Genomic DNA, 15701 nt, shown 5'->3' on the forward strand with positions numbered 1-15701 from the left:
TGGAACTTTTCCAGAACTGAAATTTAGTGCCTCACAATCCATTAGCTTAGTGTTCTTGAGCAGTATTGGAGCTTTAACTTATCCAAAGAAGTTCTAACATTTTATCTATAAATAAGCATACTTTGGTGATCAAAGCAACTCACCAAATACTATATACTCTGACTAGTAGGATTGTGGGCTACTTGCAGGTAATTTTTAAAAAATATCGAATAATAATTTGTATATTGTAGTTGTTCAGAGAACTTCCACATCATATTGAAAAACTGGCTCAAATTGAAATGATAAAAACACTAGATTCCCATCTCCATTAAGACAACCAAATATGCTTCAAGAGATGTTTCACTGTATGCAAAATAGAACAGTGACCATTCTCCTTTCTATATTTTTCAGAATTAAGAGTTCATGCATAACCATCTTAACTCAGGTCTTTACCACACCCCTTTAGCAAACCAATCATTTGATTAGTACCAAGAGATACCAAGCTTCTGGCAAGCAAAGTCAATGGGAAAGGCAGATTCACTTAACTGTGTTACTAACTTAACTGCACTGATTCAGCTAACAGCTGTGGGGGGGAGTTGTAAAATGGGACAAAACTCACTTAATAAATGTCTCACTCAGCAATAAAAATTTTGGCCTCAGTTGCGGTCGTAAGTTCAGGACTATCTGTAATTTTGAGGTAAAAGCCCAACAGCAATCTTTTTACCTAATTAAAAAAAAGTGATATACCAATGGATACATTTTAAAAGTGATATATCATTGGCTAAAAACACTTTTTTTCTGAATATAATATTTAATACTGGCTCAGTTGAATAGATGTAACAGAAGGAAATGTTATAACTGCCTTAGAAATAACTGTTATTCCTTGGACATTACACTTAAAATGAAGATCACTTGATGACAGTATGCCATTGACTATTCCTTATAAAAGCCGTAAGTTAGATTCTTCAAATCTGAAGATCTACTCCTGAATAAAGGAAACAAACATAGTATAATCCTGAACTTTAATATGACCCAACCCAACCACAAATTCTTATTACCCAGTAATTCATAGGGCAGTGACATTGGAATCATAGAAATTCAGTTACTTCATTTGAAAAATGGGTTATTCTGGAGTCAGAAATGTTGCTGTTATTTCTTAATTGATTCTTAAATAAGAATCTCACCTTAAAAATTAAGGGGGAAAGAATATTTGCAGTTCCTGAATCAAACTCTATTATGATTTAACTTATACAAGGAGTGGGATTAAGTCACTTGCAGTAGACTTACAGACTCATAAGAATCTCACACCATACTTTGTGAAAGAGTTCAGTCTTACCTGTACAATATCCAGCACCATCCCAGCAGCTACAGTTCCAAACCCTGCCAGCAGGAATGGAAAAAGGACTTGTAGACCAATAGAAAAAGAAGTCTCTTTGAGAGGAGAGGTTGGTTCTGGGCCCCGGTCTGTACTAGTATCATCACTTTCAGTAGCTTGACTGCCATTTTCCAACAGGGCATCCTCTTCACGTACCCCTTTTGCATTGGCTCGGGATTCAATCACCACCACTTCCATGCCTCCTCCTCCTTCTGGTTCTAAAAAATCAGAAGACTCAACGAGATGTTCTCGGTCGGGACTGGATAGACAGTCAATAGGCCCAGCCACAATGGGCAGCACCACTCCATTGGCATGATGAGCCTCTTTTAGTTCCATCTTAGATGTTATGTTGCACAATTATAAAGTTCTTCTTTATGTAGCACTGAAGGCAACTGTTAGGACAGCAGACTTCTGTTTGGGGGGTAAGCTGATATGGCTTTTGGCACATAGAAGCCAAGTCCCCCAACTCTAGTATTCTGTCCTTAATTGAAAGGTTGGCACCTCTAAGAAAAACCCCCATCAAGCACAATTCAGAACTGGAGTTGCCAGACACAGAGCCAGCAGAGAAACTAGAATAGTTTCCAATCAAATCAAATCCACTCCGGTTCACCTTTCTTGTAATTTAACCTCCAGCAAGGAATATCCAGCACACTTAAAGCACAATATAAAACACCCAGATTATTGATTTCTTTGGTCTACAATTTTCCAAAACATAATCCAAAGTGGTGTGCTGATTTCAGGTTCTGTTTCACCGTGACTGCTATGAACAGTTCAGCTGCTCTTCAGAGCGGAGAAAAGAGATCCTTCAGTAAGGCACTTTGTATAATAGTCTTTAAAAATAGCATGAAATGAATTTGGATCCAAGCTTTTTTTTTTTTTTAAAAAAAAAACAAGATTAATAGAATAAAATATGACTTCAGCTTTGTAGTCAGTTTCTACAATTGAGACGTTTGAAGGGAAAAAATCAAACTCTTATATTACCTCTTTTCTAGAATGGAGAATGCTAGTTCTGTCAGAGCTGACATGCTGCTATGTGACTCTAGGTGATTATGAAAGGTTGGTTAACATCTGCCGACTCCCAAATCCAAGTTCATGTTCTTGTAGGACAACTAGGTTATTGGTTGCCTGTAAGAAGAGCCGCCCTTTTCTCTGAAAGGGTATCTTGCACTTTACAAGCCACGGCAATTAATTTTTTTATTTAAAGCAGCATGAAGTCCCTGGATAGGCTTACACTGCAAGCTTGTCCAATGTTAGCAATGTCAAAGTATTTCATACTCTTCAAGGATCATACTGCTCTCACCTTAAATATAGAAAAAACAGAAAAGACAATGTATTTTTCAACAACTGTAGAAGAACTGTTTCATTTTGTTCTTCCTTCCTGTGTATTAGCTTTACTTTCCCTATGCTAGTAAAAAGCAAAAAACCCTATATACACCCGTATGGCAATATAACAGCAGCTGCAAAGGAAGAGGATCGTATACTTCCGCTGTCAACATCACATCTGCCCAGCCTCTACTTCTCTCTTTTATGTTACATGTCATTTAAGATAGTCATAGATCACAGTCACAGGGCATATTGCATAAATGTATTTCATTTAGAGGATTAGACTATTATAGTATTTGTTGTTAGCAGTGGTGGGTTTCAAAAAAATGTAGAACCTCTTCTGTAGCTGTGGCCTGCTTTGTGGGAATGGCTTGCCAGCCATGTGACTGAGTGGCTTGGCAGTCATATGACTGGCTGGGCGTGGCCAACTTGTAAAATGTAGTGAAACTCACTTAACAACGCTCCTGCTTAGCAACCAAAATGTTGGCTCAGAAACTCTGGCACCCGTAACTCTTTAGAAAAAAAACCTCAGGGGTGTTCAAACTTGACAGCTTTAAGACTTGTGGACTTCAACTCCCAGAATTCCTCCTCCAGTCATGTTGGCTCAGGAACTCTGGCATTGAAGTGTGCAAGTCTTAAAGCTGTCAAGTTACAAGACCCTTGCACCCTTTAGAAAAAAACCCAGGGATGTTCATACTTGACAGCTTTAAGACTTTAAGGTTTAGATAGGACTCTTAGAGGCAGACAGGACGATTGGTGAGCCAGCCAATCAGTGAGTGGTAGGTGGGGCAAGTGTGGTGCGGAAGGGCAGGAGGAGGGAGCTGGAACCGGTTCTAAATAGCACAGTAGATTTGTGGAACCTCGTCTGTAGAAGAGGTTAGAACTGGCAGGAACACACCCCTGATTGTTAATGATCTAGTGTAACTTCAGCCAATGAATACTGTTCAAGTTGTAGGTACCAGTTAAGCTACATCTTCGGAGCATTTTGAGGACATAAAGCCAAACCGCTGACAGTTTTTCTCTGGAATAAGTATAGAAGTAGGGAAACTTACAGCAGACACATGAATGTGTTAATGTATGTACATTACTGCCCTCTGCTGTGCTGTGTGTTTGATGCTTTTTACTCCAACAGCTAACAGTTTTGAACAAATTTTGCTTTAGAGCATAAGTTCCACATTCTGTTTTCTGACTCTGATTATAAACACTCTAATCCATGTTTTATTGAATTAACCCTATCTCATAAGCTCATGCAACACACTAAAACATAGATTGGCCACACTAGAAAGGTTGTACCCAAGCTTTACACTGCAATACACTGAGCAACAAATTATTTAACTTCATTTTTGACCAACATGTGTACATACTCAGCTATAACCTAAAAGATCTAACCCATCCCACCATTGTGTTTTGTGGCTTAGTATGCTCTATTAATTCATCCATAACAGTGGCTAAATCATGATTAAGCTAATGTGACTTAGTGCACTATATAAAAACAGCCAGAGTTTCATTATATCAAGAAGGCCAGGTAAGAGTTTCCTTGAACTTTAGTTCCCCAACATTTCATGTAGGTGCACTTCTCCAAATTCTTAAAACAATTTACTGAAGAAATTTAATGAGCTAGTTTTATTCGTGTACAAGGAATCCTACAGATAACAAGTCACTTCAACACACGTATCTCAACATGTTTTTAACTGCTTTATACTAAATTCTAAAAGCAATTATATTGTGTTTAGGTAGGCAATTTTGATATTTTTTCTGAAATCATTCTGAATAGTTTTTTTAAACTCATTGAATACCAACCATATTGTCAAAGTTATGTAAGAGTATATGAGCTCCCACTGGTCCATGGGCACAATATTTTTGTATTAAATTTTGAAACTGCCAAGCTTACTTATGTTCTATTTGCAGTTGGCATTACTGATTTATGAAACAAGCAAGCAAAAAACCTGGAAACTTGCTATGCTAGCATAAGCAATAAATAACATGCTCTTGAAAGAAGGCCTTCAAGAGACATTAAATCCAGTTAAAATGAAAGTTCATAAGGAATGAACACTGGGTGGAGACTTGCTCTCAGACAACTATGTAATCCAATTTTATATTCAAAGAAAGTTGGAATGTGCTATCTTCACCTAGGCTTTTAAGTGAGGGAGAGTCAAACCCCTCACTTCATGGTGTTTGCCATCTTTTCTCTTAATGTCTTTTATTTTACTATAATTGATTGTTGCAAGTCGGCCAGAGATGTGTAGCAAACACATTTAATAATTATGTCTGAGTTAGGCAGTGGCTTCTTAATCACTGCTACACAAAATAAAGATAACTTAATAGGCTACCATCAAGTTTCACAAACACTTTCTGAAAGTGATATTCTGTCTTAGCTCAATGCATCTCCTTTCCTTCCTTTCTTAGTATCTTTTAGCAGACCACATCCTGGGGATCCATCCACAGGCCCTCGATATTTGTGATGACCTAACATCCTCCTTCGGAAAGTCAGATTTACTCTATGTATAATTTAGTTAGAAACATTCCTTAATGCTCCTTATGGTACTCTAATCCATACTGTCAGCATCTTTATCAGGCAATCCAGGGAAAGATCCCTGGTTACTAGAAACACACATCCTAACCTGCTTATCCTTCCTTTTCCCTCTGCCATCAACAAAACCTCCCCTTCCCCAAAGAATTGCACCCCTATAAGTGATACCCATAAGCGACTGTAACCCTCCCCTCCAAAAAAAGATGAGAAGAGCCGTCTACTTTTATGGTGACTCCATTTCTTTAACCAGCATCTACAGCCATTATCCAAAATAAATCAAGCTTCCTAGTTGGTTCCCCCCCCCCCCCCCGAAAGTCCTGGGTGCAAAGCGAAGGCGACTGAGGAAAAAGAGAGGCAAGCAGGAAGGCGGAAAAAAGCCCACCACTGAATAGCCCACTACAACCCCCCCTCCCTTTCCCACTGCTTTATACTTTTAAAGCCTCTTCTGGAAACTGCATCTTTACTCCAATACTTACTACCTTGCCTTAGTTCCACCTGAGCAGCGAATGAGACCTACCTGCATCCCAATTCGGCTTCCCGATTCCACTTCTGGATTCCGCTATCCAAACTCCCCCCTCTCCTTACAACCGCTGTCTTACAATTAAAGCTGGGACCGAGAAGCCGCTGCTGCGAGCAGAGCAAAAGAGGCGGGGGGGGAGGCGGGTTAAATATAAATCCCTCCCACATTCGGTGGAGTTGACATCACCTACATCCAATGGTTGTCCACCTGTTTACCGATTATTGGTTCCACACCGCTGACACGAACGACAATTCCAAACTCCTGGAGCGGATTGGTAGCCGTTCCAGCCAACCACAGCAGGGGAGGAGGCGGGCTTTGCAGGGCGCCTTCCCTTCTTGCCGTGAAGAGAGACGGAAAATGGGCTGCCAGGCTTGGCGGAGCGGGAGCCAATCACGTGTTGCCTGCGAATGCCGCGGCGTTCCTTTCCTGGGGAGTTTCGACAGCTGTTCGGAATGGGGCGTGCGAGGAACTGGCGCTTTAGGGAAGAGCATTTGGGCAGCAGCAATAGGTGGGTTAGGAGAGCGAAAAGGACTTGTCAATAGGAGGACGCGGAATAAAACAACTACCGCTTTAGAGCGTAAGAGGGAGAACAACATTTTAGAACAGCACAGAATAACAGAGTTGGAAGGGACCTTTGTAGGTCATCTAGTCCAACCCCCCCGTCCAAGCAGGAGACCCTACACCAGTTCTGACAGGTGGCTGTCCAGTTTATTCTTGAAAGCCTCCAGTGATGAAGCTCCCGCAACTTCTGAAGGCAACCTGATCCATTGGTTGATTGCTCGCACTGTCTGAAAATTTCTCATTTCCAGGTTGAATCGCTCCTTGTTCAGTTACCATCCATTATTCCTTGCCTGGCCTTCAGGTGCTTTGAAAAACAGGCTGACTCCCTCCTCTCTAGGGCAGACCCTCAAATATTGAAACACTGCTATCATGTCTCCCCTGGTTCTTCTCTTCACTAGACTAGTCATGCCCAGTTCCTGTAACCATTCTTCATATCTTTTAGCCTCCAATCCCCTAATCATCCTGGTTGCTCTTCTCTGCACTTTTTGTGTAGAGTCTCAACATCTTTTTTATAGTGTGATGACCAAAACTGGATGCAGTATTCTAGGTGTGGTCTTACTAAGGCTTTATAGAGTGGTATCTTGATTGAATCCTTCTGTTAATGCAATTTAGGGTTGCATTGGTTTTTTCACTTACCTAAAGCGAACATCCCTGAAACCGGAAAACTAGCTCCTTAGGTAGAAGGACTTCGTTCCCAAATAGATTAGTTTTTTGTTCCCCAGAAAGGGAGTGTTTATATCTCTCAGCAGGTTTGTATTTTTCAATAGGTAGCCACACTTGACAGACCTTATTAGAGCCCAAAAGTAGGCATGGTGGCACCGTGTTAAGACTTCGATGGTAGACCACCAGGTAATTCCAGTGTTATAAATTACTTTGGGAAAAAAATCATTAGGGAAAAAAGCAATGGCAAAGCACTCTTGTAAGGCTGCCAAAAACCATCATCATGTGGCTAGTAACTGGTCTTTCTGTTTATGACTGGAATCACTAAAATGATTTGTTGTACCTTGAAGTGAAATGGTCCAGTGTGCAAATGCTACTGTTGTGTTGTAGCACATATACAACCAATCCTGGAACACTTAAAAAAACATAAAGGAGTTAACTACTAAATGTACAGATTTCCATTTATATCAAGGCAAAGGACTTCCTAGAATGCTTAAAAATATAATCTGAGAATATCAATTAAATGACTTAATGAAAAACTTTCAAAACCTCCATCCCTGTTTTTTTTAAATAACTAGTTTCATTCACTCTGCATATACTAGAAGAAAGAAGTACTAAACTGCAAGAGCTAAAGAAATAATATTACTTTATTATACAGTATTACTTTATGTATTCAGAGGGCAACTTGACAGAGGAATTAGCTTTCTCCCTTTCACCCTTCTTCCCCTTCCCTTAAAATAACATATTCTTTTCAAAGTAAAAATACAGTAGGTAAAGATTATATCTTACCAGTTATTAACACAATTGTAAAAACACCAAGGAATCATTGGGAGCCTGTCTAATAAAGATATGAAGATGTGTTTCTAAAGCTTAATTAAGGCTGCTCCTTATTTGCACAGTTAGGATGCAGGTAGTCCTCGACTTGCAACCACAATAGAGCTCAAAATTTCAGTTGCTAAAATAGTTGTTAAGTGAGCTTTGCCCTGTTTTGTGACCTTTCTGGCCATAGTTGTTAAATGAATCACTACGGTGGTTAAGTTAGTAACTTGATTGTTAAGCGAATCTGACTTTTCCATTTACTTTGACCCAGGGGCACTGCAACTGTCATAAATACATGCCAGTTGCCAACTGTCTGAATTTTGATCATGTGACCATGATAAATATGAAAAACAGTCATGCAGTGCCATTGTAACTTCAATCACTAAGTGAATGTAAGCCGAGGACTACCTGTACTATTTTTCAGTGACTTTGGGAAGCAACAATAATGCTAACTAAAGTTTGTTTTGATTACATTTTTTGTCAGATGAAATTAATGCAAGGTCCCATATTAGGTTTTCAGCCAAATCATTTTCCTGACTCCTGTAAGGCTGTGCCTTAACTAGGACATGTGTCTCTTACTCCTATGTCTGCTTACTTGGAAGTAAGTCAATTTCTCTTACGTTAGCATATTTAAGGCTTTCATTTTAAGGTGTTTTGGCATCACATACTAAACTGTGGTAATGATTTACTGAAATAATCCAATTATTTTCATTTTCCTCAGCTATTGAATCATAAGTAATTGGACTGGCTTGGTTTGTCCCCTCTTTTGTTTGCATTGGATGGTATTTTTTAAATCTTGTTTTCTGCTCAGAGACACTGTAAATTAGGATTAACGGAGCATTTCTTTTAAAATAAATAACACCGGGCTACAGACTAGCCAACCTCATTTTTGTTAGCTTGTGCAAACCAAGCCTATGGCTTTGTCTGCACGGAAGAATTGCACTGAGATTAATGTTTTCTCCTTATGTCTGCATAATACAGGGCTTGGAAAGTTGATTCCTGCTCAAAAAGAAATGCTACCGATGCTATTTGCAGCACTTACTCTGGACATGTAGTGAATGGTTTCCCTCTATGTGGAACTTCTAAACATATCCCAGTTGTTGGACTTTTCCTTTCCATTCTGTAGTCCAAAATTGCTTGCCACCATCTCCTTAAACCAATGTTTTGCAGACTTAGCAACTTTAAGATGTTTGGACTTCAATTTCCAGAATTCCTTAACCAGAGGTCCACACATCTAAAAGTTGCCATGGCTAAGAAACACTGTTCTAAATAGCCTGAGGTGTAGCTTTGTCATTTCCCTCAAATAGCGACTAGCTGGAGATTTTATATATATTATTTTTGCAAGCATAATAAGACATGGAGATGAGTGCCCCTGGCTGCCATCTTTTGTCCTCTCATTCGCCAGCTGTAAACAGTAGAATGCACCAGTAAATGGAATGCACCAAAAGAGACCCCTATTGCAAGGCAAAATTAATTCTAGGGGTTTTTGAGTATGAGTACTCTCAGATAAAATTTCTGAAACTCAGAGAGGCATAAACGCTTCCATGATTAAATCATCTTCTATTTTAATATGAAATGCTTACTTACAGATACATTTTTGTAAAAGTTAGAATTAAAAATTTAGTTTTTCTGAGTTTGAGAACAACTTAAGAAAAGAGAATATTGACTACCATAAATATATGTTATCCATGCCAAGGGAGAGAAAAAAGGTATTAGCATTCAATTGTCTTCTTTTTTTAAATATTTTTGTCAGGATTACATATACTGTATCTTGACTAACTATATATTATTGTCTGAATTATAATATAAGGGGAGGGAGACATATACCATAAACCCATGGTTTATAGATGACAATGGCTGTGTTCACACATGTAAGTCCCAAACAAACCACATGGTGGCTTAGAAGAACATGGGGTACCTCCTGGCTGTTTAGCATAGTTCCTTATTTCAGCCTTTCCTCTATCCAACCGTGTATTTTTGGTTATGAGTGCAATATATTTACTAAGCTTGAACCCAAACTTTTGAAACAGTTGAAAGCTCTAAACTTTGTATTGCGGGATAAATGTCTTTGGTCTCCTTATCTGCAAGTTCAGTATATGAGATAAGCCCAGTTCGCTCTGATCTGAGAACATGCCAACATAGAATTGTCCCATCATGACATTTTCACATGCTGGTCTTATGCTATGTAAGATAACCCACCATTGTGAATTCAGTTGTTCCCTCAGTGGGGATTAAAGCCACAGCTGAGATTAAAGTGTCCTCATATCCTGTGTAACGGGGCTACATTCCTATGCAGCTGCTGTTGTTCAGATGACAGAACACCCACCTGTCAAATAAAAATTCAGGCTTCCCCCTCCAATTATATTCATTGAGAATATCTTGATTTAATAAAATATAAAAATCATGTTCATTTTTTTTATTTCTTTTAATGGAACTGCTTCTCTTTTTAATATTATGGGTACAATTCTAACATGAGTCTGGTGAGAAACCAGTCTCACTTAGTTAATTTAGACTTACTGTAGCTTAACTGAGATAAATACCAACCTAATGAATCAGAATTATCTATGAAAAAATAAGCATTATTACAGATTGACATTTCTAGTGCACTGCTGTAGGATGCAGGGAGTGCCTATTAACTTTATTCAGAAAAAAATATATCAGGAATATAGCATCTACCTATGTATGTTTGAATACCCATTTTAAGAAAATCCAAATTTTAATGTTGAATACTATTTCCAAAGCATTAATAATGTCTGAAGCTGAACCTTCACATGGCACCCATTTAAAGCAGAAAGTAAATGGAACTCTAGCTCCACTGATCAATATTTATTAATTTGCAGAGCTGTAAGATATCAGCTAGTAGGTTTGAGACTGAAATTGTCTATAAAGATTCTTGGATTTTAACGCTTATTTAGATTTGTAAGAGGAGACTGGCGTAAAGCATTTATGATATTTGTAATACCACATAAAGCAGAGGTGTCCAAGCTTGGCAACTTTGAGACTCTCAGAATTAGGCTGTTGGTTTGAGCTCCGAGCTTGGCAATTTGGTTGCAACTACTAATATTCAAACACATTTCAACTCCCAGAATTCCCCAGCCAGCCATGAGTATTTTCTTGTGAATATGCTGAGCTTTCCTTCTGCGTGCTATTCCATGATCAGAAATGGCAGAAAATGTAGGGAAGTTTGAGATATGTAGAAAGCAAACAGAGAATGGATTCTATAATTCTGAGTAAGCCCTTCTATCCTAGCCTACTGTATATGGTATAATGTCAATGACTATTACTCCACCTATTGATAATGAAACACATTGAAAGAAAATGTGAAAACAATAATGGAATGTTTCAATAAGAGTTGCCCATATCTCAATTTCCCTGCTTCGTTGACCATGGCATTGCTTTGTCCCAGGCTTGACCAGCTGAGCTATCATTAAATCCATCATTTCCCCCTCCCCTTAATGTGGTCATTTTCCTTCCTGTTTGACACCATTTCCTTTTGTGCTGGTGGCTGCTGTTCCTAAATCCATCACAAAGAAGGGAATGGGGAGAATGATGCACGGCACTCCCTTTCCCATCACACTGAGCTCATGCTATCTGTAGAGCCTGCTGTCCCGGGAAACTGCTAAGCCCGGAAATGAAGCATGAGTTCCTTTAAATGGCAGCTCGGCCTATAGGCCATGCAGGGCGATTGTAAACATGTCCCGACAGCAGTATTTCTGAGAGGTGCCATTCTAGCAAACCTCTATTCCTCAGGAGGCCTCCATATTAGCGCTCTGTCTGCAGTTAGAAGAATGGCAATTGTTCAGTCCTCATTTATCACATTTAACATCTCTGACCACTCCTAAGTAGCATGGGAGGGATGGGTGGGTGGCCTTGTAGTAGGTTTAGTTTTGGTAGCTGAGGTATGGAAGAGCAACAAAGGCCACAGGGCTAAGAAATGGCAGCAGAACTGAGCGAAGGGCAGGCCCAGCCTGTGAGCAAAAACTTCCACAGGGATCAATACTTACCAAGCATAAGTAGCAAAAATAGATTTTTAAGAAAGGGCAATTTCAGAAGTAAAATGACATTTTTGGGGGGGAATTGTTTAGTAAATTGTTGAGGCATACCTGCAAGGTCTATTGCTATCAGAACCATACATTTCTCCCATTGCAAATCTTCTTTAACACATTTAAATAAGTATCAGACTCAATCAGAATCAACAGAAAATCTAGCTGTTTTAATCTCTTCTTTGATACTTCTTCCCCATATGGTGGAAGTGAGGTTCATTCACTTTTGACTCTTCAAAATATATTTGGATTCCTTTTGCTTTACTCAGTGTTCCTCTAAGAAGCATCTGCCAATCTTTGCAGTCTTAAAGGGAGGAAAAAGCTTAATTTAATAGCTGAAAAAGAGGGAGACACCATCCATACCCCATCATTCTTGGTGGCTTGGCTACTTCCCCAGAGCCCAAATGAAATGAATGTATTTTCTTATTCAGTAAGGATAATTCAAAGAAAGATAATTGTATATATTCATCTTTGTTCTTAAAGGTTGTACATGTGCATGCAGACGCATGTATGGTTAAGGTTCTAACTAAAGATCCAGAATCGGATCCAGATGCAATTCAGACAGAAAAAAGAAGACAGAGCATGGATGAGAGTTTACAAAAATGTTTGCAATTTTGAGGAATCCAATCTAACTCAGTTTCAGAATCAGCCCAACTTGCAGATAAAATTCATTTATTTATTTATTTACTCAATTTATTTTATATAGTGCATATCTCTCAGATGATGAGAGCTGGACAGCTGATATAACAGAAAAATATACATACATATAACATGCATACATACTCAGGAGAAACTAAGTCTGACAATCATTTGCTTTTCAAGTATTACAGACAGGCTCATGAAGTCTGGTGTCCAGGGGGAAAGCTAGGCTTTCAAGACTTTACATAAGAATAACAGGGCCAGGACCATCCAAATCTTGGTGGTGGTGGTGGCATCATGTTGTCCCAAAGTTAGTCATCAACTGAGAAGGCACACCTCCTGGATTCTATCAGATAACACTGTTTCCAGGTGGTCTTTAAGGGCAATCCCATGTTTCATTGCAATGACAGGTAAGCAAACCCTCCTGATCCAGGAACAGGAAGGTTTGTTCACCAACAGAATTTTAGCTTAGTAGTAGAGGAAGCTTTTTGGATGAGAAACAAAACTTATTTAAAAGAAAAACCCAAGAAAGTCCAATTGCCTTTTTGAGAAAGCATCTTTGGGACAACCATGATGTGGATGATTGAGAATCTCCATTAACATTCCAACTAGCTCAGTGATTTTCAGTCTCAACAGCTTTAAGATACCTGGACTTCAACTTCCAGAATTCCCTAGCCAGTCTTGAAGTCTACATATCTTAAAGTTGCTGAGTTTGAGGAACACTAATCTAGCATAATATTGGCTATACAATCAATTGGCAGAGATTCTTCAAGACTCAGGCTGAGAGCTTTCTTACCAGTTCTAGTGGAATTGGGGAGAGATCTCAGAAACTTCGGCACATAAAATATGTATTTCTCCCAGAACTATAGCCCTTTCATAGTCAGGTCATTCCTCCCTATTTCAGCTTTGGACCTGTGAAAAACTTCCATCCATTTACCATAATAGTAGCTTGACATACACCTCTGAGAAATTTAGAAGCAAAGTGTAAGTGCAAAATTTATGCTCACATTGTTTGTCATGAGGATTTGGTATTCAGACTGTGCCTTTAAAATCTGAACAATAGCAATCAGGCTATAGAAAGGACCTGAATGGGGAAGAGCAAACCACAGGAACTTTGAGGAGGTAATGTTGAGTCAAGGATAGAGAGATTAGCTTTGAAGAACTTCGTAGCACTCTTACATTTGAATAGCAGCAGTTACCTTGTCTTAAAAATCCTGCTTCTTGGCATGCCCCAACAGATATACAGGCTCTGTAGTCACAGGATCAGAATTAAATCCTGTCCTTAAAATAGAAATTGGCATGACTGATTGCTTCAGAATATGCAGGTGTGGAATTTGACCTTGTCTTAGATGTGATGCAGTACTCTTTGTATGCTTTAGTCATACACTTCCTCAACAGAGTTGATATGTGCCTGGCACATGGCCAACAGATTAGTCAACATTCTTGTTACTAATATACTCCTGTACATATAGTACAATAAATGCATGGAGAAAATAATTAGGTTCTCAGAATTTCTAATTTATAAGCTCATACAGTAGCCTTTTTACATGACTAATGCAAAGTCAAAAAAGTGGAGCTTTCATAAACAGTAAAAATGAAAGAAGGGACGAGATTATTTACATTGGAAGCATTGACATATTGTGCCAAGCATAATACAAGTTTTTAAAGTTTTAGGTTGATATGCTGCACAGACCCAGTCGCCCAGCATGGTGATTTAGCATATTGTAAAAATTTAGCAGACCCAGACACCCAGCATGGTGATTTAGCATATTGTAAAAATTTAGCTAATAGTGCTTATTCAATAATATAACAGCTAAATAATTCATGTCTTCCTAGTTGTAGACCATCTCTAACACATATCTATTTTACTGCCTGAGATTATAACAAGTGAGAATTTGTTGTACTAAACTTAACTATTCTTATGGAATTAATCAATGATATGTAATTGACTTTTGCTTCAACTCTGCTAGTTTCCAGCAGGTGACCAGCCTTCATTTTTTTCCTTGGCTGCAGAACAATTGGCCTTTTGCAAGGTGAAAGCCAAATATGGACTCTAAATCCACTGCTTGGGGCACTAACCATCATGTTTTTATTTTTCCTTTGCTCTTTCTACCATAAGTCTTTGTGTAATCACTACAGAGAAAGGGAACAGTGTACAGTGTATAGCTAGCTCCACTTTGTAATATTCTGTAGCTTCCTTAGCTCCAAGAGAAAGGTGAGGTTACCAAAAATATTCTAGCTCACTGCCTTTGTTATCTTACTTCAGTTGACTAATAACTAATCCACACTTGAGTGATGAAATATATAGTACAGTCACCTAAGCCTATGGCAAAGGGCAGCAAAAGTGCTTTTGTATTTTATCCCTTAAAACTTTTCTAAATTGTATAAATATTAAGTAATCAAACAGTCTGTCAATACTGTGTGTAGGATTCACCTTTAGTTTCAATTTTGCAAATGATTATACATTATGAAAATAATGACATTTTCAACTAGAAAATCTTGGGGGGTTGATTACCATATTTTATATCCTTTAAAAAGGCATTTACTAAATTGCTATAGATAGTTTCAGAAATCTATCAAGGCATGATATAATGCAGCTTGTTTGATTTCTGTTTAGAATGTAAACCATGATAACTTTAAGAGGTGTGGACTTCCAACTCCAAGAATTCCCCTGGCAATATGCTGATTGGGGAATTCTGGAAGTTGAAATTTATATATCTTCAGGTTGCCACGGTTAGTACAAACCAAGCTTATTGTGATTTGTCAGAATGCATGATTTTAGCTTATGTATTTGCATTTCATTAATGTAGAAACATAAAATCTGAAGCCGAATACCACTCTTTTTCTACACAAGGAAATATATTCTTGCAATGAAGGCTTTTTCTAATGGATAAATGGTGTGACTGAAGCAGTTGGAATAAAGTCAGTCTTGTTTCTATTCCAGCTGTCTTTTTAGTTTATAGTATTTGGGGGCCATAGCTTATTAAACCATTTCATCTACTGTTATTATACTGGAGGCATTCAGTAAAATCATACTCTTGTCTCTGGGCAAACCTATTCAAAACAATAGTGTTGCATTGTCTCTTTCCTTTACAAACTGATTTTGTAATCACTACCGTATTTTTCAGTCACCGGACTATAAGATGCACCAAGGTTTTGCAGAGGCCAAATTAAAAAATATAGGTAGGTAGGTAGAGGGATAGAGAGAGAAAGAGTAGGTAGGTAGGTAGGTAGATAGATGGAGAGGAAGAG

The 15701-nt window shown here is 38.5% G+C and overlaps 1 protein-coding gene across 1 annotated transcript in view; it reads right to left on the reverse strand.

The window, feature by feature from the left end:
- Window positions 1-5849, reverse strand: part of SLC41A1 (solute carrier family 41 member 1) — a 31313-nt gene extending 25464 nt beyond the window's left edge. Inside the window, exons 1-2 of the mRNA XM_014063224.2 lie at window positions 5725-5849; window positions 1316-2654 (exon numbers count right to left, since the gene is read on the reverse strand). Of these exons, the coding sequence (XP_013918699.2) occupies window positions 1316-1690 (375 nt within the window). The 5' untranslated portion in view covers window positions 1691-2654; window positions 5725-5849. The remainder of the gene's footprint in view (window positions 1-1315; window positions 2655-5724) is intronic.
- Window positions 5850-15701: the final 9852 nt, after the last annotated feature.

Source organism: Thamnophis sirtalis, unplaced genomic scaffold (assembly GCF_051295495.1).
Source record: "Thamnophis sirtalis isolate CommonGarterSnake01/CBP01778 unplaced genomic scaffold, rThaSir2_p1.2 scaffold_7, whole genome shotgun sequence".
Lineage (NCBI taxonomy): Eukaryota > Metazoa > Chordata > Lepidosauria > Squamata > Natricidae > Thamnophis > Thamnophis sirtalis.